We start from the raw sequence: 16,895 nt of genomic DNA on the forward strand, positions 1-16,895 counted from the left end.
CCAGATCTTGCTACAGGAAAATGTGACCTATCTCCTGGGGAAACCAAACATCCAGATACCCTGATTCCTGCCTGAGCAAATAGTCTACTAGAAGAAATTATCCAAAGCTCATCATACTGATGACACAAGTTGAAAATCTTAGGGAGGTGCCAGGATACAAGTACACAATTCACCCTTTAAAATGACAAACACATACATTTTGTGCCACAAACTGTACACCAAAGTACAGTTTGTATCAAAGAAGAATACCTTCAGGGTGGAAAACTTTTGAAGATACTGTACTAAGAAATAAAATAACCCTGTTTGACCACTCTCTGCAGGAACTGACAAAAGCCTGGCCTTTAATGAAGTGACAGGAAGCATTCCCTCAACATTCCAAACAAACAAAATAAGACCTAAATGCCAGAGAATAGTATGAAGTTTGCCAATTTGAGTACCCATAATGAAGGCCAATGAAACCAAAGTTTTGAGCTGTATACATAAAGGTGTTGTCTATCATTTCATGTAAAAAATACAAAAGAATTAGCAAAAAATTGCAATACACATGAAGACTGAAAGTGGTCCATTGCCAATTAGTCTACTTGATCAAGGTACCACTGTACTGAACAAATTGGAAGATATTAATCCAGACCACTTCTTTAAAAGGTTTAATGTAACACACACAATGGGTAACAGTCTCAAGCACAAGCCACAATATAGGACAAACAATAGGTGTTTTTTAACCCATAGAGTAATTAACCTGTGGAATTACCTACCAGCCAAAGTCATAGATACCAAGACAGTAAAGTTCAAAACAAAACTGCAATAACATAGTATATAGAATAACATATAATTCCATGCATATATTTAAATGTAAAAAGAGTACTTTTTAAGAGTAAACAAATTTAGATTAGGAAGGCATCAAAGAAATCCATTACTGTAATAGCAGGGTCCAGGAGCTGAAGCTCACACTTACCAATTTGAATCTTCTTGGTGACAAAATATTACATTATTCAGAATGGCTTTAGAAACACCTAAGGATGAAGTCATCATAGCCTCAAAGTCAGCACATTTACTGAAAAAAATACATACTAGTATTACATAATTTATTTATGTTTTGCAAGTATTTTAGATACGAGTCATTCCATGCCAAATCACAAAAAAGTGGACTTTTTAACCCGACCACAGATTTTAATAAAATTTGTAGGATGGTGGAGAACATGAAATAACTTGCATATCCAAAAATTTTGCACTCAGTGATGCACACTATTCATTCAACAGGGTTGGCAATGTAAAATAAAAATACCAGCATTGAATGTAATGAAACACGGCTCCCTGAACCCAGCTCACTGTGATTGCTCCATGCAAATAGGTCACATCAGACATGGAAGTTCTGTTTGGCGTACCAGGGACCAGAGTCAATACCTGCCCCCCCCCCCCCCCCCTCACAGATGAGCAAAGTGACAATTTGCCACCACACTGTGTAAGCACCTAGAAATTCAGCAAAGCTATAGAGATTACTGTAGGGTTAACAAAGACCAATGCCTCAAAACGCCAAACTGCACAAATGAATCGCACAAAGCAAGAGAAACATTAAAAACTTAGTGTGAAACTCATAGTAACAAGTGCCACCACTAGGTTGCCAAGCTTCTGCACGCAGTCATTTTCCTTGCCAGTTCCTTCACTTATGTCCTGCTGGATACACTTGTTCCAGTTCTTTCAGACATAGCAAGCTTACTCCTACCCCCCGAGATTACATATAAATGTAATTTGAAAAGGGATTTGAATCCCAGACCTTTCCAGCAAGAGGTTGAGTAATTATCCACTCTACCAAGCAAACTCTCATGAACAATATGGCAGTATGGGGTCCCTAAAAACATAGGGGCTCCTGGATAACTGCACAGTGTACCATACGTTAAGACGACACTGCCAGCCGTCCTTGGACTTGTTCCTGTGAAGGCCATTTGCTTTGTACCGTGTTCTATATTTTAGTTTTTGTTTTACATGCGTGTTTTATATCCTGTTTGTTGTGTGATCTTGGCTTTGTTGTGTGTGATCAGTCCAGCAACCAGGAGGCCTAGTCGACGACCAGGCCGCGGGGACGCTAAGCCCCGGAAGCACCTCAAGGTAACCTCAAGGTAAGGTAAGGTGCTTTGGGTTACATGTGCTCTGGGTTCCTTCCTTTGATGCCTGGTAACACTGCCCTGACATATATTCTCTAGTGTGTATTATCATTGTGGTGGGATCCCTGAATTTGAACGTTCTCATAATCTATCTTATCATTTTCCTGGCTGACACAATATTTGCTTTATTGTGTTCACTAATGATCAGATCAACTCATCAGACATCATAATTCCTAAATATTTTACATGTTGTTTTCCTTCAATGAGTAGATCTGATAGTGTTTTATGTCCTGCATTTTGTTGAAATTCTTCATTTGTACCAAACCTGAGTACAGTGGTACCTCAGTTTACGAATTTAATCCATTACTGGAGACGGTTCGTAACCCAAAAACTTGTAAATCGAAGCGAATTTCCCCATAAGAAATAATGGGAAATGAATTAATTCGTTCCTGGCTCCCCAAAAAATTAACTTCAAAGTAAATTTTATACCTAATTCACCCAAATCTTCACTACAAAAGTACAGTATGTACAAGTTATTATTTACCTTTACTGATGACTCCTGTTGTTGTATGAAAGACAGTGAGGAGGGGGGGAGGAGAGCTGTTACTATTTGGAAGGGAAGTTCCCTTCCATTATAACATCAGGCAGTGAGGACTTCTCTGGAGTGCACTCTCTGGCACGTTTTGCCTTGATTTTCTCACTACAAATCATTCCATTGAAGATTGTTTTCTCCTTCTTTGCAACACTTGTCTGTAGTGAGACATCACATTGTCATTAATAAGATCAATGCAATGGCCTGCTACAGCTTTATCTGGGCGATCCTTTTCAGCAAAACTTTGCAGTTCTTCCCATACTGCACACATTTTTTTAATTAATGAGGAAGGGACATCTTTCTACTCCCTCCTCCTAGTATTGATTATTATTATTATTATTATATCTATGTCAAGGGACCTGAAGGATATGTGGGAAGTTTACCAATACCAAGTTATAAGTTTTATTTATTTGTAAACACCATATATTTTTTCTTTTTGTTACTCTACCTAGGTGTTTATGTGCCTTTGGGGATTTCCATGGACTTTACCAGCAGGCTAAGATTAATTATAAATCCCTAAAGGACCAACAAGTGAAACTAACCACAGAACAACAGTCCTAGCCTAGGAAACATGGCCGAACACATGAAAAGATATTAAGGGCCAGGCCATGGCACCCTCCAGTCATTGCTATAATATTTTTATTTTATGTCTATAGGTTTTCAACATTGTTGGAATGTGTCATAGGGAGTATCATCCAAGAGGGCAGTATCAGCTGCCATCTGGTCTGTAGAAGGTCTAATCTCTTCAGAAGCAAGAGCTTCTCAGCTGCTTCTCGTAATGTTCCTTCAAGATATCTTCTATTTCAGACGAAAGTCCACAGGTTGTCCAAGTCTTCCTCGAGGTCCATTTCTACACTTGTTATCCGTTTTATGTGAACTCTCAGATATGCCGGGTGACAGGACATGTACAGTACATAGGCGTGCAGGTGAAAGTCTATGAAGTGCACTCTAGTCTGAAGATGCCACTTTCCATCAAAGGGGTGGAAAGTGCGGGGGAGGGATCTTCTCACCCTGGCACCCTCACCATCTGAGATCATCTGCAATTTCATCCTTGCGTTCCTCGAAAAAGGCTACTACTCAGTGGGCCACTTCTACCCGAGGAATTCTTGGGTATAAGACCGAGAGATCAAGAAAAAACAAGTAGGCATCCTCCTGTAATAGCTGGTTGAATTCTGCAATCCTCCAGATGAAGTCTGTTGTAACTTGGAGCCTCTATAACAAATGCTTCAGTAGTAGAGAGAGGAGTGCTGTGAGGACCATATCCATAGGCCTTATTGGCACTCTACATTTGTTTAGCACTGGCCGCCATTCTTTGGTTGGGCAGACACTGTAGGCCAATAGTTGCTGGATTGACCACCTAAAAATGTGCACGAGATGGTATTGTTGACATTGGCTTGGTCACAGTTCATTGACTTCCATCTATGTCTTGAGTATATCACACAATCCGGTCAACATTGTTCTGCAATATTCTTTCAAAACACCAAGAATGTGTCAGAAAGGCCTTTAAGGAGCAGAATAAAGAAGAAACATATTGTGTTATTAATTGTGAAGAAATAAAGTTAATTAGAAAGCTCACCTTGATATAGTATTGCATGTGCCATCAGGTTCCTTTCTCGAAATGGTAGCATCTAAAGTTTTGCATTCTAACTTCTTTGCTTTCTGTGTAGCTTCCAGTGATCGAGTTGTCACCATCTGCCGTCCTCGAGTATCCCGAAAAAGTAGTTTAATTTGCCCACGTACCTGAAGACGTACACTGTATTACTGTATTTCATTTAATAAAATAAAAGTCTAAAAATATAAGTCTTATGTACCAGAAAGGCAAAAGCCAACACAGTAGGGAAACACCGTAAAACAATAAAAGTGTTATAGAGTAAAAGTTAATCCACACCCCCATGTGGATTAACAGGCAGAGAAAACAACCGAGATTTCAATTACAATTTCAAATTGAATTTACTTTAATCCAAAATGAGATTACGATAAATAGATTTACTAGCATATCTAATGAAGCATTGGGAACTGGTTCCAAATGTCAACAAAGTGACGAAGATATAAAGTCAGTGGCCTAAAGAGTGCCCATTACAAATATTTTATAAAATCCCAGACACACAGAAACTCTATTCTACCATAGAATGTTTATTTCAAGGAGGAAAGCATTAACTATTGGCCAAATAAACAACATTATAAGCTATTGTTTGATAAACCAAATTATTAATTGATAAATTATTTATTACATAACTTTAATACAGTAAAGGTTAATACAAAAAAGCAAGCGTTGAATGTAATGAAACGCCATTTTTCTGGGCGAGTCCTGGAGGCTCCCCGGAGCTATCCATGGCTGATATGGATACCCTAACTATTTTGCATCAGTCAATATGGGTGGAGTTCTAGGCCTACCGGGGACCATGAGCCAGAACCTGGCCCCCTCACAGAGGCACGAGGAGCAATGGCCCATAGAAATGCACATGTGATGTGGAGCATTCTATCTCTGCCAACGACGGGGACAGGCACCCAGAAAGGTAAGCGCCACAAAACAAACTCCTATTCTGGTTAACAACGAAAATTGTCAAATAAGTGGACAGTACTCCTCCAAAGAAAAACGAGCAAACAAGCATGACGTCACATGAGCCGCACCGCATGTCTGTGCAGCTCCCCCCTCCCCGGGAGGGGGAAGGGGGAGCCCCAGACCCTCGTGCTGGCAATCCTCACCCCAGTTCTGAGGCGGGATATAAAAAATGCGAAAAACTGCTGACCGGAGGGAGGGAGGGTTGCCAGGTAGCCTCTGGGACTCGCCCAGAAAATGGCATTCCATTACATTCAATGCTGGTTTTCTGGGGGAAGCCCCTACAGCTCCCCGGAGCTACTTCACCAAAGACAAAATAAGAAAAAGGGTACCTATCCGGGAAGAGGTCGGTGCTCCACTCCACAACTCGAAGTCGAGACAACGGGCTGCAACCGCCGACCCAAAGCAACACAGACCCAACTGGGCCCAAGAACTTTCACAAGGTAGCATGCAGCCAGGACCCTGTTCAACCGCCAAAATCTCCGTGCCCAAATGTCAGCTCAAGCCATATTGCATAAGATGGCAGCAAGAGCAGCAAACTTACGAACATCATGGGCATGGGGATAGACCACAGGCTGGCTAGACTTAATGACCCTGCTGACGACCTAAGAGACCCGAACCCACGAACAGGGAAGAATAGAAACTGTATCAACCCAAAGTGCGTCCCCGGAGACAGAAGCTGTGGCATGCAGATAATGGTGGAGGGCTGCAACCGGACACAACACATGATGAATCCTCGGCCTGACCAACCAAGCATCAACAACCCAAGGACCCCTCCGGAAAGCAGCAGTCTCATTCTTCGGCAGAAAAGAGGGAGACAGCTGCAGATGAACATACTGATGACCACAACCAAAAGAGCAAAAACCTCTGCGCTGGAGTAGAACATGAAGCTTTGCCACCCAACCTCCAGAGGATAATGCCAACAGAAAAAAGAGCCTTAGCCAAACAATCCTGAACCGAAGGAGCCACAACAAACCAAGGAGAAGATAGATAGGAGAGCACTCTGTGCAAAGACCAGGACGGCTCAGGGGGTGCATGAGCAGGCCTGAGGTGAAATAACGCACGAGACAGCTTGCGAAACGGTGCAGAAGTAACATCGATACCGAAAGCAAGCTGCAGTGGCTCCGCCAGCACCGCACGATACGAGACGACAGTATTAGGCATAAGATGACGGTCCTGGAACAACCAAGAGAGAAAGGACAACACCACCTGAACCGTAAGAGAAGAGCAATGACGAAGAGTCAAAAAGAAACTAAAGGACCGCCAGGAAACTTCATACTGCCGCCGAGAAGAAGCCCGCAGGTAGTAAACCAAGGAGGCGACCTGAGCACCATAAGAGATGGTGATAAACCAGAGTTAAAAACACCAAACGCGAAGACTCAAGGAGAAGAGCGAACCAGTCTTGTATCGGACCAGGCTGAGCTCCTGAAAGAGGCAGAGTAGCAGAAAAACCTCAGGGTTCGGACACCGGGAAAGCAGCGCCTGAAACCACGGCTGGGCCAGCCACCAAGAGGCCAAGAGGACTACTCGTCCCTGGTAAGTCTCCAAGCGAGCCAAGACCTGGAGCAACAGCTGAACCAGGGGGGGGAAGAGGTACAGGAACCCCCACCCCTAACCGGTCCTGCAGAAAGGCATCGACCCCGACAGCCTCGCAGTCGGGGAAGGGTGCCAGATATACCGGATGATGCCTCGACCATGCCAATGCGAAGAGAACATAGCCAGCTGCTGTTAAGGTGAAAACTAGCTATGCAGAACCCCACGCCCCACCAGTGCAACAACTATCATTTACCCCAAGGCAAACAAGGGTGGAAACCCCCCCACACACACTCGGGGTGGCCAAACGCCAAGCAGCGAAATGCCAACAGAGGTAGACCCAAGGTGACTTTTGGAAGGGAACCCCAAGCCCCTAGGGCAGTACTTACAGGGCACTCGGGGAAGGTGACCCTGAGCACATGCAGCCCGAGTACCTGAGAATATTATTCTCAGCTCTCACGACCACTGTAAGAGCAGCATAGAAAACAATGAACGGCACTGAGAAGGCCAGAACTGGAGCCACACAACTATGCATGATCCCATCAGCCAAGGAACCGAGGCGAAAATTGCCAGTGCGAGGGTCTGGGGTTTCCCCTTCCCCCTCCCTGGGAGGGGGAAGGGGGTACAGACATGCAGCTGTACAGACATGCGGCTGTACAGACATGCGGCTGTACAGACATGCGGCTGTACAGACATGCGGCTGTACAGACATGCGGCTGTACAGACATGCGGCGCGGCTCGTGTGACATCATGCTCGTTTCTCGTTTTTTTTCTTTGGAGGCGTTCTGTCCACTCATTTGACGATTTTCGTTGTTAACCAGAATAGGGGTTTGTTTTGTGGCGCTTACCTTTCTGGGTATGGGCCATTGCTCCTCGTGCCTCTATGAGGGGAGGGGGGGGGTTATCTTGAGATGAGGGGGGAGCCAGGTTCTGGCTTGTGGTCCCCGGTAGGCCTAGAACTCCACCCATATCGACTGATGCAAAATAGTTAGGGTATCCATATCAGCCATGTATAACTCCGGGGAGCCGAAGGGGCTCCCCCCAGAAAAAGCAATAAACTAAGGTATCAAATACAGTACAACTTATGCAGACGATGAGTCAATAATATGGCTGAAGATATGATGACCAAACCACACATCAGAAGATGGAGAAACGACAACATTTTGGCTTGTCCAAAAGGTAAGCAAATCAATATTTCTTCTCTTACCTGCTCCTTACCTTACACCTTACCTTACCTTCTAGGAATTAACTTTTTAATTTACCTGCTCCTCACCTCTCACTCTTTCCTTATCTATTGCCTGTTCCTTCCTAAGGGCTCACCATAGACCGTGCTACTTGGAACTTTTTGTTCCGAGAAGCCAAATCTAAAAACAACAACAAAACATTCCTTTCTCCCTCACATACAACTTTATAATGGTCCAAGCCGGACCAAAATGCCACCGTTTCTCCAACTTCTGATGTGTGGTTTGGTCATCATAGTACAAATTAATTCGCCTTATTCTGTATAACTCGAGAACCAAATAAAAAGGAAGCTACTTACCGACGTTTCCCTAGCCAATTTTGGGTCATGGACAAAGGAACCTCCTCGTCCACAACCTGGTGGCACTTCTCCCGTTGATATATATTTCAATGACTCGATTATTGTCTGCAGGAAAGCATACATTCCAGGTAAACATATAAGCAGTAAGCACACAAAATTTTGTAATAATGCAAAAATTGCTAAAATAAAAAGATTATACATGACAATAAATCTAAAAATCAAATGCATAAACACAAGGCAAAATTAGTCTAACCGGTGAACCATGTAGCATATAGCATATATATGACCGCTTTTGGTAAAAAAAAAAATTAATGTAATCAAAATAATAAACACTAATTCATTGCGTCGGGGGACAGGAAGCCAAAGTGTAATGAAAGATCTCTCTTTGGTTAAGCCCCGGAGCCACCTATATGTACTTGCAGGGTTGAGCTAGGCTCCAAGCCCCACGCTTCCAAATAATCCTAGATTGATGCAATGACTATTCTCACACTTTTATCATACAACATTTACATTTAAAACTTTGAGTTGAATTAACTTCAACGATTTCCGTGTTTAATCTATACCACTTATTGACAGCTCTAACACTGAAAAAAAGTTCTTTCAAGTGTCTCCGATTCATTTACATTTCTAGTTTCCATCTATGACCCCTCATTCTGCTGTTCCTAGCTTTGAACAATGCTGCTTTGTCTACTTTGCCAATTTCCTTTACAATCTTATATAATGTCAGGAGCGAGTCTCGTTGCATATCTTTGGGCCTTTTCTAGTTTCTCCTCGTACTTTTTCTGGTAAGGGTTCCATGCTGGGGGATGCATATTCAAGAGTGAGTCTTCCCTTTGCCAAACTGTACATAGGACCCGAAAAGCCAAGCTTCTTAATTAAGGATTAAGAAGTCGTTGGCAGACATGATGATGTCTGCCAACATCGTCAGACATGAATATATTCTCAAAGAGTGGAGTTTTCATAGGCCATTGCTCCCTGTGCCTCATTGAGGGAGCCAGGTCCTGGTGCATGATTTCAGTAGGCAGAACTCCATGTAACTGAAGCCTCAGACTAATATAGCATACATCAGTCCAATAGCTCCAGGAAGCTGACGGGACTCACCACAGAAAAAAATAATACAAAGTTCTTATTTGCAAAGAGTGGTAGATGGTTGGAACAAGTGAGGTGGTGGTGGATGCCAAAATCATTAGTAGTTTCAGAGTATCATATGGCAAGAGCACAGGAAGATGGAACACAATAAGTGTAGCTCTCATTACACACCCATTTTTTATTTTTATTTTTATTTTTTTTTTTACACACATTTGTATGCTTCCAATTATCCCATCAAAATTATTAAAATACAATTAGCTTTTCACATCATGGCCTTTCTGTAGTCAAGGCATGTGGTTATTTAGAGCCAATATGATAATTTAAGAGCATTATGTCCATGTTTGTGCAAGTTAATGGAATATTAAGGCATGCATACATCCTTGAACTCTTACCCGATAACTATGTGAGAGGTAAATCGTAACTTACAGTCTTTCCACAACCATTCTGGCCAAGGATGAGAGTAAGTGGAGAAAAGAAAGCAATTTTTCTTTCTTCATCTTGACCAAAACTTCGTATGCCCTGGATGGCCAACTTCTCAATTCGAGACATTTGCGTGATTGGTGATGCTAACTCAGTCTGAAAGATACATGAAATTTATTTCACCTAAATAATCTGAAGGGTTAAAGTAGCTAACAGTCAAACTGATACTATGCATGTGATGTCATTTACATACCTTACCAGTGGGGTAAAATGACAATATTCAAATTATGTTTGATTCATTTTGTTGGGGACAGGCAGCCTGTGTACATATGTTAGGCTTATATCGAGGTCCTCTCAACGCGGAACTACTAACCCTCCCCAGGATGCAGCCCTACAAAGAGCTGATTACCTCCCCGGTACCTATTTACTGCTAGTGAACAGAGCCATTAGGCGAGAAGAAACCTGCCCAATTATTTCTGTCCCACCTGGGATTCAAACCCAGAATTTTCAATTGCGAGCCGAGAACAAGCCCAACTGAACTACGGAAGTGTACAAGAAATTGGGATACAAGTCACAATGTACCGAAGACAGTTAACCAATTTTAAAACCAACCTAACATTACCAAACCTAACCTAACCCAACCCAATCTGATACAGTCTAAGCTACAGCTAATATATACTAACCTAACATATAGTTTAAACAAACAGAAAACATATTTGATCAAGCATGCCCCTGACTGATTTGACCACGTTTATGATGATCAAATACAAAAGTTGAATTTTATACTATTCATTTTAGTCTGGAAATAAAACCAAACTTAAATATTCCTAGGCCTAGTATAGCACATTTGTACTCTATTGTACTGTACATACTATAAGGTTCCCGGAAGAACAGTCGGGTTTGTCCCAGGCTCAAAATTGAGAATTCAAAGATCGAATCTCAGGCGGACCACAAATGTTTGGCTACATTTCTTATCACCTCAGGATCTGTTCACCTAACAGTAACTAGGTACTCAGGAGCTAGTTAGCTTGTGGGGGTTGCATCCTGGGCAGGGTCAGTGATTAGACCTTTTTTTTTTGGGGGGGGGGGGGTGGGAAGACTCGTTAAAAGCCTTACGGGTATAAATACACCCTGGCTGCGTGTCCCCCGACAATTATTATTACTATTAGCCCTCAAATTGCATGTATTAGGCCTAGTATTTATTTATTTATATATATATACAAGAGTTGTTACATTCCTGTACAGCCAATAGAACACATAGCGGGCAGGTCCTTAATTCCAATTTTTCCTCGAATATGACCCGCCAAATCGTTTAATAACCAGGTACCCATTTTAGTATTGGGTAAACAGAGGCTACAATTATGGATTGAAGCCCAGTAAATCCTCCCCGGCCAGGATACGAACCCAGGCCAAAGTGCTCACTAATCACCAGACGATTGTCTTATCACTTCACCACAGGGAAGTATTTAGTTATTTATATACAAGAAGGTATATTGGGGGTTAACAGTGAACATAGAAATTAAGTTGAATTTACATTCTTGTAAAGCCACTAGCACGCATAGCGTTTCAGGCAAAGGGTATAGTTAGGTTAGGTTTCGTTATAACCTTAAATAAAAAAAAAAAAAAAAAACTTTGCCGGTTCGTCCCGATTCAATAATACAAGTCTAATTTCTACGTTTGTACTATCAACCACATCGTTATCATTGGTACTTTCATTTAAGGAGGATGGCCTGTCAACATTTTGTAAAGTGCCTATACAGGTACTACTGTTTACATCTTAAACAAGACGCACAATGTTATCATACCCACTGGTATCGTGACTAACTATAATATATTTGACTTATAAAACCATCCCATATTTGTGAAATAATTACCTAATAATAACGAGGTGTTGCAGGCCAGCCAGAGCATAGAGAGTAGTATTGAGGATGGTGATGGTGATGGTGAGTGCTGGTGATGGTGAGTGGTGGTGTTGTTACTCCACACTTCCCGCCACCTCCACGGATACAACCAGGGTTGCCAGATCCAAATTGCTGAACGTAGCGAGCTGAAGGTCTAAAAGTAGCGAATTTTTTTTTTTTTTTTTTTTGAGATATATACAAGAGTTGTTACATTCTTGTACAGCCAATAGTACGCGTAGCGTTTCGGGCAAGTCCTTAATCCTACGGTCCCTGGAATACGATCCCCTGCCGCGAAGAATCGTTTTTTCATCCAAGTACACATTTTACTGTTGCGTTAAACAGAGGCTACAGTTAAGGAATTGCGCCCATTAAATCCTCCCCGGCCAGGATACGAACCCATGACATAGCGCTCGCGGAACGCCAGGCGAGTGTCTTACCACTACACCACGGAGACTGCAAATTTAATTTGTAATAAGAGTAGCCCAATTTTTTGTTAAGTGACTGATGCAAATAATGCAACTTTCAGTTACTAATTATAGATGTAACGATTAATTGTAATTGAGTTATATACTATCTTTATAATGTCTATATTCTCTATTATTATTTCAGGATAATCATTCTTTAATTAATTGTTATTCACTAATTTTTATTAGTCACATAATTAATTATTATCCACTTAAACTATCTATTTTAGTCGCCATAACTAGTTATTATGCTTCATCATAATTAATTATTATGCTTCGTCATAATTAATGTTTATTATTATAATTAATTAATTATTATAATTAATTATTAAATAAACAAGTCTCCCACTCTGTGCGCGTTTTCTTCCAACCACAGAAAACTTCGCTAAGATTTCGGGCAGCACATCATTATGAATGAAGTACTTACACATTTCTTGGACACTATTGATGGTGTTACAGTATCTCTAAATTCGCAGAGGTACGTGTAGCCGAGCCTAAGCCTAGCAGTGGTAACATCTAGAAGTCTGCTAACCTTACTGGATGACCCATAGACGTGCGGTACTTCCTGCATGATAGAATGATGATAGATGGAGTAACTGGTATGAATTTCACTTTGCCTCAAGTCTCCGAAATTTAGTTGATGTTACCGGAATATTACTGCCCTCAGGCTGCTCAAGGGCAGTCCAAGTTGGTAATCAATTCCCTCTTTACGAGCATGTGTGATCTTTGATATTGTCCATGTAGATTTCTGAACATTTGCGTGTTAGAGTAGGGGCTTATAGTTGTGGAATATCACATTTTGTTCTCAATAAACTCATGTTAAACTTTCCATGGGTTTCAATTACATGGAACCTTTCAAACTCCTCTGGGTATAGTTTTGTCAACAACCGGCCCGTAATTAATGACAGTTAAAAGAAAGGACTCTCAAAGTCAAGCAGTGTTTCTTGCCTCATTGTTTGATACAGCTAATGGTCAGGCAGGATTGTGGCAGCGTAGTTAATTAATTTGTTCCCTGTGTAGCGTTTCGTTGGAAGGATACCTGTGGTTCCGGCGGGGGTCACCATCAGTGGTACACCCTATGTCAGTTAATGTTACGTTAAATATAAATAACCAGTGTTCAATAACTTATACTCTCAAGGCTTTACCGTTATCAATTTTTACAGTGTTACCAAGTGCAACTAGTAGGAAGTGTTACTGAACACATATTAGTATTAATCAGTATCGTCTAGGATACAATATGTTTAGTCTTACAATCTTTAAAGCAAGCGTTACAGTGTTGCTGAGTGTTACAATGTAGTCCGGTACCAAAAGATGCAGGCAGTGTGTGGACAAGCTCGGGTGTAGCAGTAGAAAAGTATGTGCACGATTGTTACGCCCTGGGTCTAGTGGAGCATTTAGATCCGGGGCGGATAGGCTCAGGCACCAGAACCATAGGAGGTAATGTAGGCACGTAGTTAGGACAACGAGGGAATCAATGTTAGAGCTGAATTGTCTTGGTGGCGTCGAAAAGTCGGAAACGCAAGCTGTAGGTCCTGTTCTACATGCGCAAGGAAGGTGCTTGAGTCGGCAGCGTAGCGTCTTCGGTCGGTAAGAACTATACACGCCGAGTGCTACAGTTTTGAGGTTGAAGAGATGTGGTGAATCCGAAGCATCTGTACTGAAGTTACCTGAATCACTGTGGAAATTGTACTGTTGGCTACTTGTTGTTATAGATTCAGCTACTCGAAATAAGTTCCAAGTAGCACGGGCTATGATTGCAACCCCGTAACTTACCTGGCACAGGAGCGGGGCAAGTAGCACGGGCTATGGTGGTTGGCTACTGATTTATTGATGAAGATTAAGCCACCCAAAAGGTGGCACGGGCATGAATAGCCCGTAAGTGGTCGCCCTTTTGAGCCATTACCAATATCAAGAGCTGATACTGGAGATCTGTGGAGGGGCGACTGCACCCTGCGTGACGGGAGATGTCTCCCCCGTGGGTTGGCTACTGATTGATTGATTGATGAAGATTAAGCCATCCAAAAGGTGGCACGGGCATGAATAGTCCGTAAGTGGTGGCCCTTTTGAGCCATAACCAGTATCAGTAGATGATACTGTAGATCTGTGGAGGTGCGACTGCACCCTGCGTGATCGGGTTGGCTACTTGCTTCTCGATGCTTATATTATTGGACTACACCTCAGCTTCCTCCCATAGGATGGAAAAAATGTTACCTGTAATTAGGGAAAAGATTATAGCTTCGCAATTAGTGCTAATTGAGTTTGTCATAAATGTAATGAGAGGTTGGAGCGAGTATAATGTTTACTCGTACAGTGGCCTCGTTAGTTAGTTTAGTTCATTTATCATGCACCCCATACCCATCTTGTGGGCGGTAGTGGAAAGGGTTACAGAGGCACATAATGGGCTCAGGGACTGAACCCCACAATTCATTTAGCTAAGTCAGTTACAATCTTGGTGAGCTACTTACAAAATTCAGTATAAGTCGTCACATCAACAATGGGTTCGAGATCGACCACAAGTACAGTTTCTAAATTAAGCAACTGACATATGTGGAGAGCTAGTGTCACAATTGATATGTTTGTCCTGCACACCGCCCCCCATCCAGTGGGCAGCGGTGGATAGGTTACAATCACTCAGTTACCACCTACAGTTAGCAAACTGGGGATATTTGGTTAAAGTTTCTGGTAGCAGATCATTTTGAATGAAATATTTACACATCGTTGGAACATTGGTTATAGAATTGTCTCTGAATTCACGTATCTTTTCGCACTCCATCACATAGTGACGGAGGGTGTGCGAATACAATACAATTTTATTTAGGTAAGGTACATACATACAATAAATATTTACAAGGATTGTTTAACTTATAGGTATAGCTAGTACATACAATGCCTAAAGCCACTATTACGCAAAGCGTTTCGGGCATGATAAACTTAAATGACAAGCTTTATACTAATTGAGCATAATGAGTAGAATGAAAACAAGAAATGAAAACATAGATGAAGAAGCAGCACAAATACAATTATGTCGACAAACAGCGCTCTTTAAAGAAAAAAACAGACATTGGTTGACAATAGAAGGGTAAGGTAGGTTACAGGGAATTTATTACATAAGAACATAAGAACATAAGAACAAAGGTAACTGCAGAAGGCCTATTGGCCCATACGAGGCAGCTCCTATTCTATAACCACCCAATCCCACTCATATACTTGTCCAACCCGTGCTTGAAACAATCGAGGGACCCCACCTCCACAATGTTACGCGGCAATTGGTTCCACAAATCAACAACCCTGTTACTGAACCAGTATTTACCCAAGTCTTTCCTAAATCTAAACTTATCCAATTTATATCCATTGTTTCGTGTTCTGTCCTGTGTTGATACTTTTAATACCCTATTAATATCCCCCCGGTTATGTCCATTCATCCACTTGTAAACCTCTATCATGTCACCCCTAACTCTTCGCCTTTCCAGTGAATGCAACTTAAGCTTTGTTAATCTTTCTTCATATGAAAGATTTCTAATTTGGGGAATTAACTTAGTCATCCTACGCTGGACACGTTCAAGTGAATTTATATCCATTCTATAATATGGCGACCAAAACTGAACTGCATAATCTAAATGGGGCCTAACTAGAGCAAGATATAGCTTGAGAACCACACCAGGTGTCTTGTTACTAACGCTGCGATTAATAAATCCAAGTGTCCGATTTGCCTTATTACGAACATTTATGCATTGATCCTTTTGTTTTAAATTCTTACTAATCATAACTCCCAGATCCCTTTCGCAATCCGACTTCGCAATCACAACACCATCTAGCTCGTATCTTGTAACTCTATCATCATTACCTAACCTCAGAACTTTACATTTATCAGCATTAAACTGCATCTGCCAATCCTTTGACCATTTCAAAACCCTATCTAGATCAACTTGAAGTGATAGTGAGTCCTCCTCCGAATTAATTTCCCTACCGATTTTCGTATCATCGGCAAATTTGCAAATGTTGCTACTCAAACCTGAATCTAAATCATTTATATATATTATAAACAACAGAGGTCCCAGGACAGAGCCTTGAGGCACTCCACTTACAACATTTTCCCACTCTGACTTGATTCCATTTATACTAACTCTCTGTTTCCTTTGGTATAGCCATGCCCTAATCCAGCTTAATATAGCACCCCCAATACCATGAGACTCTATTTTTTTAATCAGTCTTTCATGTGGCACTGTATCAAAAGCTTTGCTAAAGTCAAGGTATACAACATCGCAATCCTTACCACTATCAACTGCCTCAACAATGCTAGAATAAAAAGATAACAAATTTGTTAAACATGAACGGCCATTTATAAAACCATGTTGCGACTCAATTATTAATTTATGTTTTTCAAGATGAAGACGAATTTTATTTGCTATTATAGATTCGAGTAACTTTCCCACAATAGACGTTAGGCTAATTGGTCGATAGTTAGACGCAAGTGATCTATCTCCTTTCTTAAAAACTGGTATCACATTAGCAACTTTCCAAAACTCTGGCACTCTGCCTGACTCTATTGATTTATTAAATATGGTTGACAGTTTATTAGGTATAGCTTCGCTTTTAACTTAAACTGGTTGAGAGAGGTACAGTCTTTAACATGGTTGGGAAGGTCATTCCACATTCTGGGCCCCTTGATTTGTAGAGCATTTATAGTTTGATTA

General features: G+C 41.5%; 1 protein-coding gene across 1 annotated transcript in view; it reads right to left on the reverse strand.

Annotated features, from left to right (window-relative positions):
- Positions 1–11,866, reverse strand: part of rad50 (DNA repair protein rad50) — a 78,380-nt gene extending 66,514 nt beyond the window's left edge. The window contains exons 1-5 of the mRNA XM_045765509.2: positions 11,711–11,866; positions 9,843–9,992; positions 8,328–8,432; positions 4,271–4,434; positions 956–1,054 (exon numbers count right to left, since the gene is read on the reverse strand). Of these exons, the coding sequence (XP_045621465.1) occupies positions 956–1,054; positions 4,271–4,434; positions 8,328–8,432; positions 9,843–9,965 (491 nt within the window). The 5' untranslated portion in view covers positions 9,966–9,992; positions 11,711–11,866. The remainder of the gene's footprint in view (positions 1–955; positions 1,055–4,270; positions 4,435–8,327; positions 8,433–9,842; positions 9,993–11,710) is intronic.
- Positions 11,867–16,895: the final 5,029 nt, after the last annotated feature.

The sequence above is a fragment of the Procambarus clarkii genome, chromosome 17 (genome assembly GCF_040958095.1).
Source record: "Procambarus clarkii isolate CNS0578487 chromosome 17, FALCON_Pclarkii_2.0, whole genome shotgun sequence".
In the NCBI taxonomy this organism is placed as follows: Eukaryota; Metazoa; Arthropoda; class Malacostraca; order Decapoda; family Cambaridae; genus Procambarus; species Procambarus clarkii.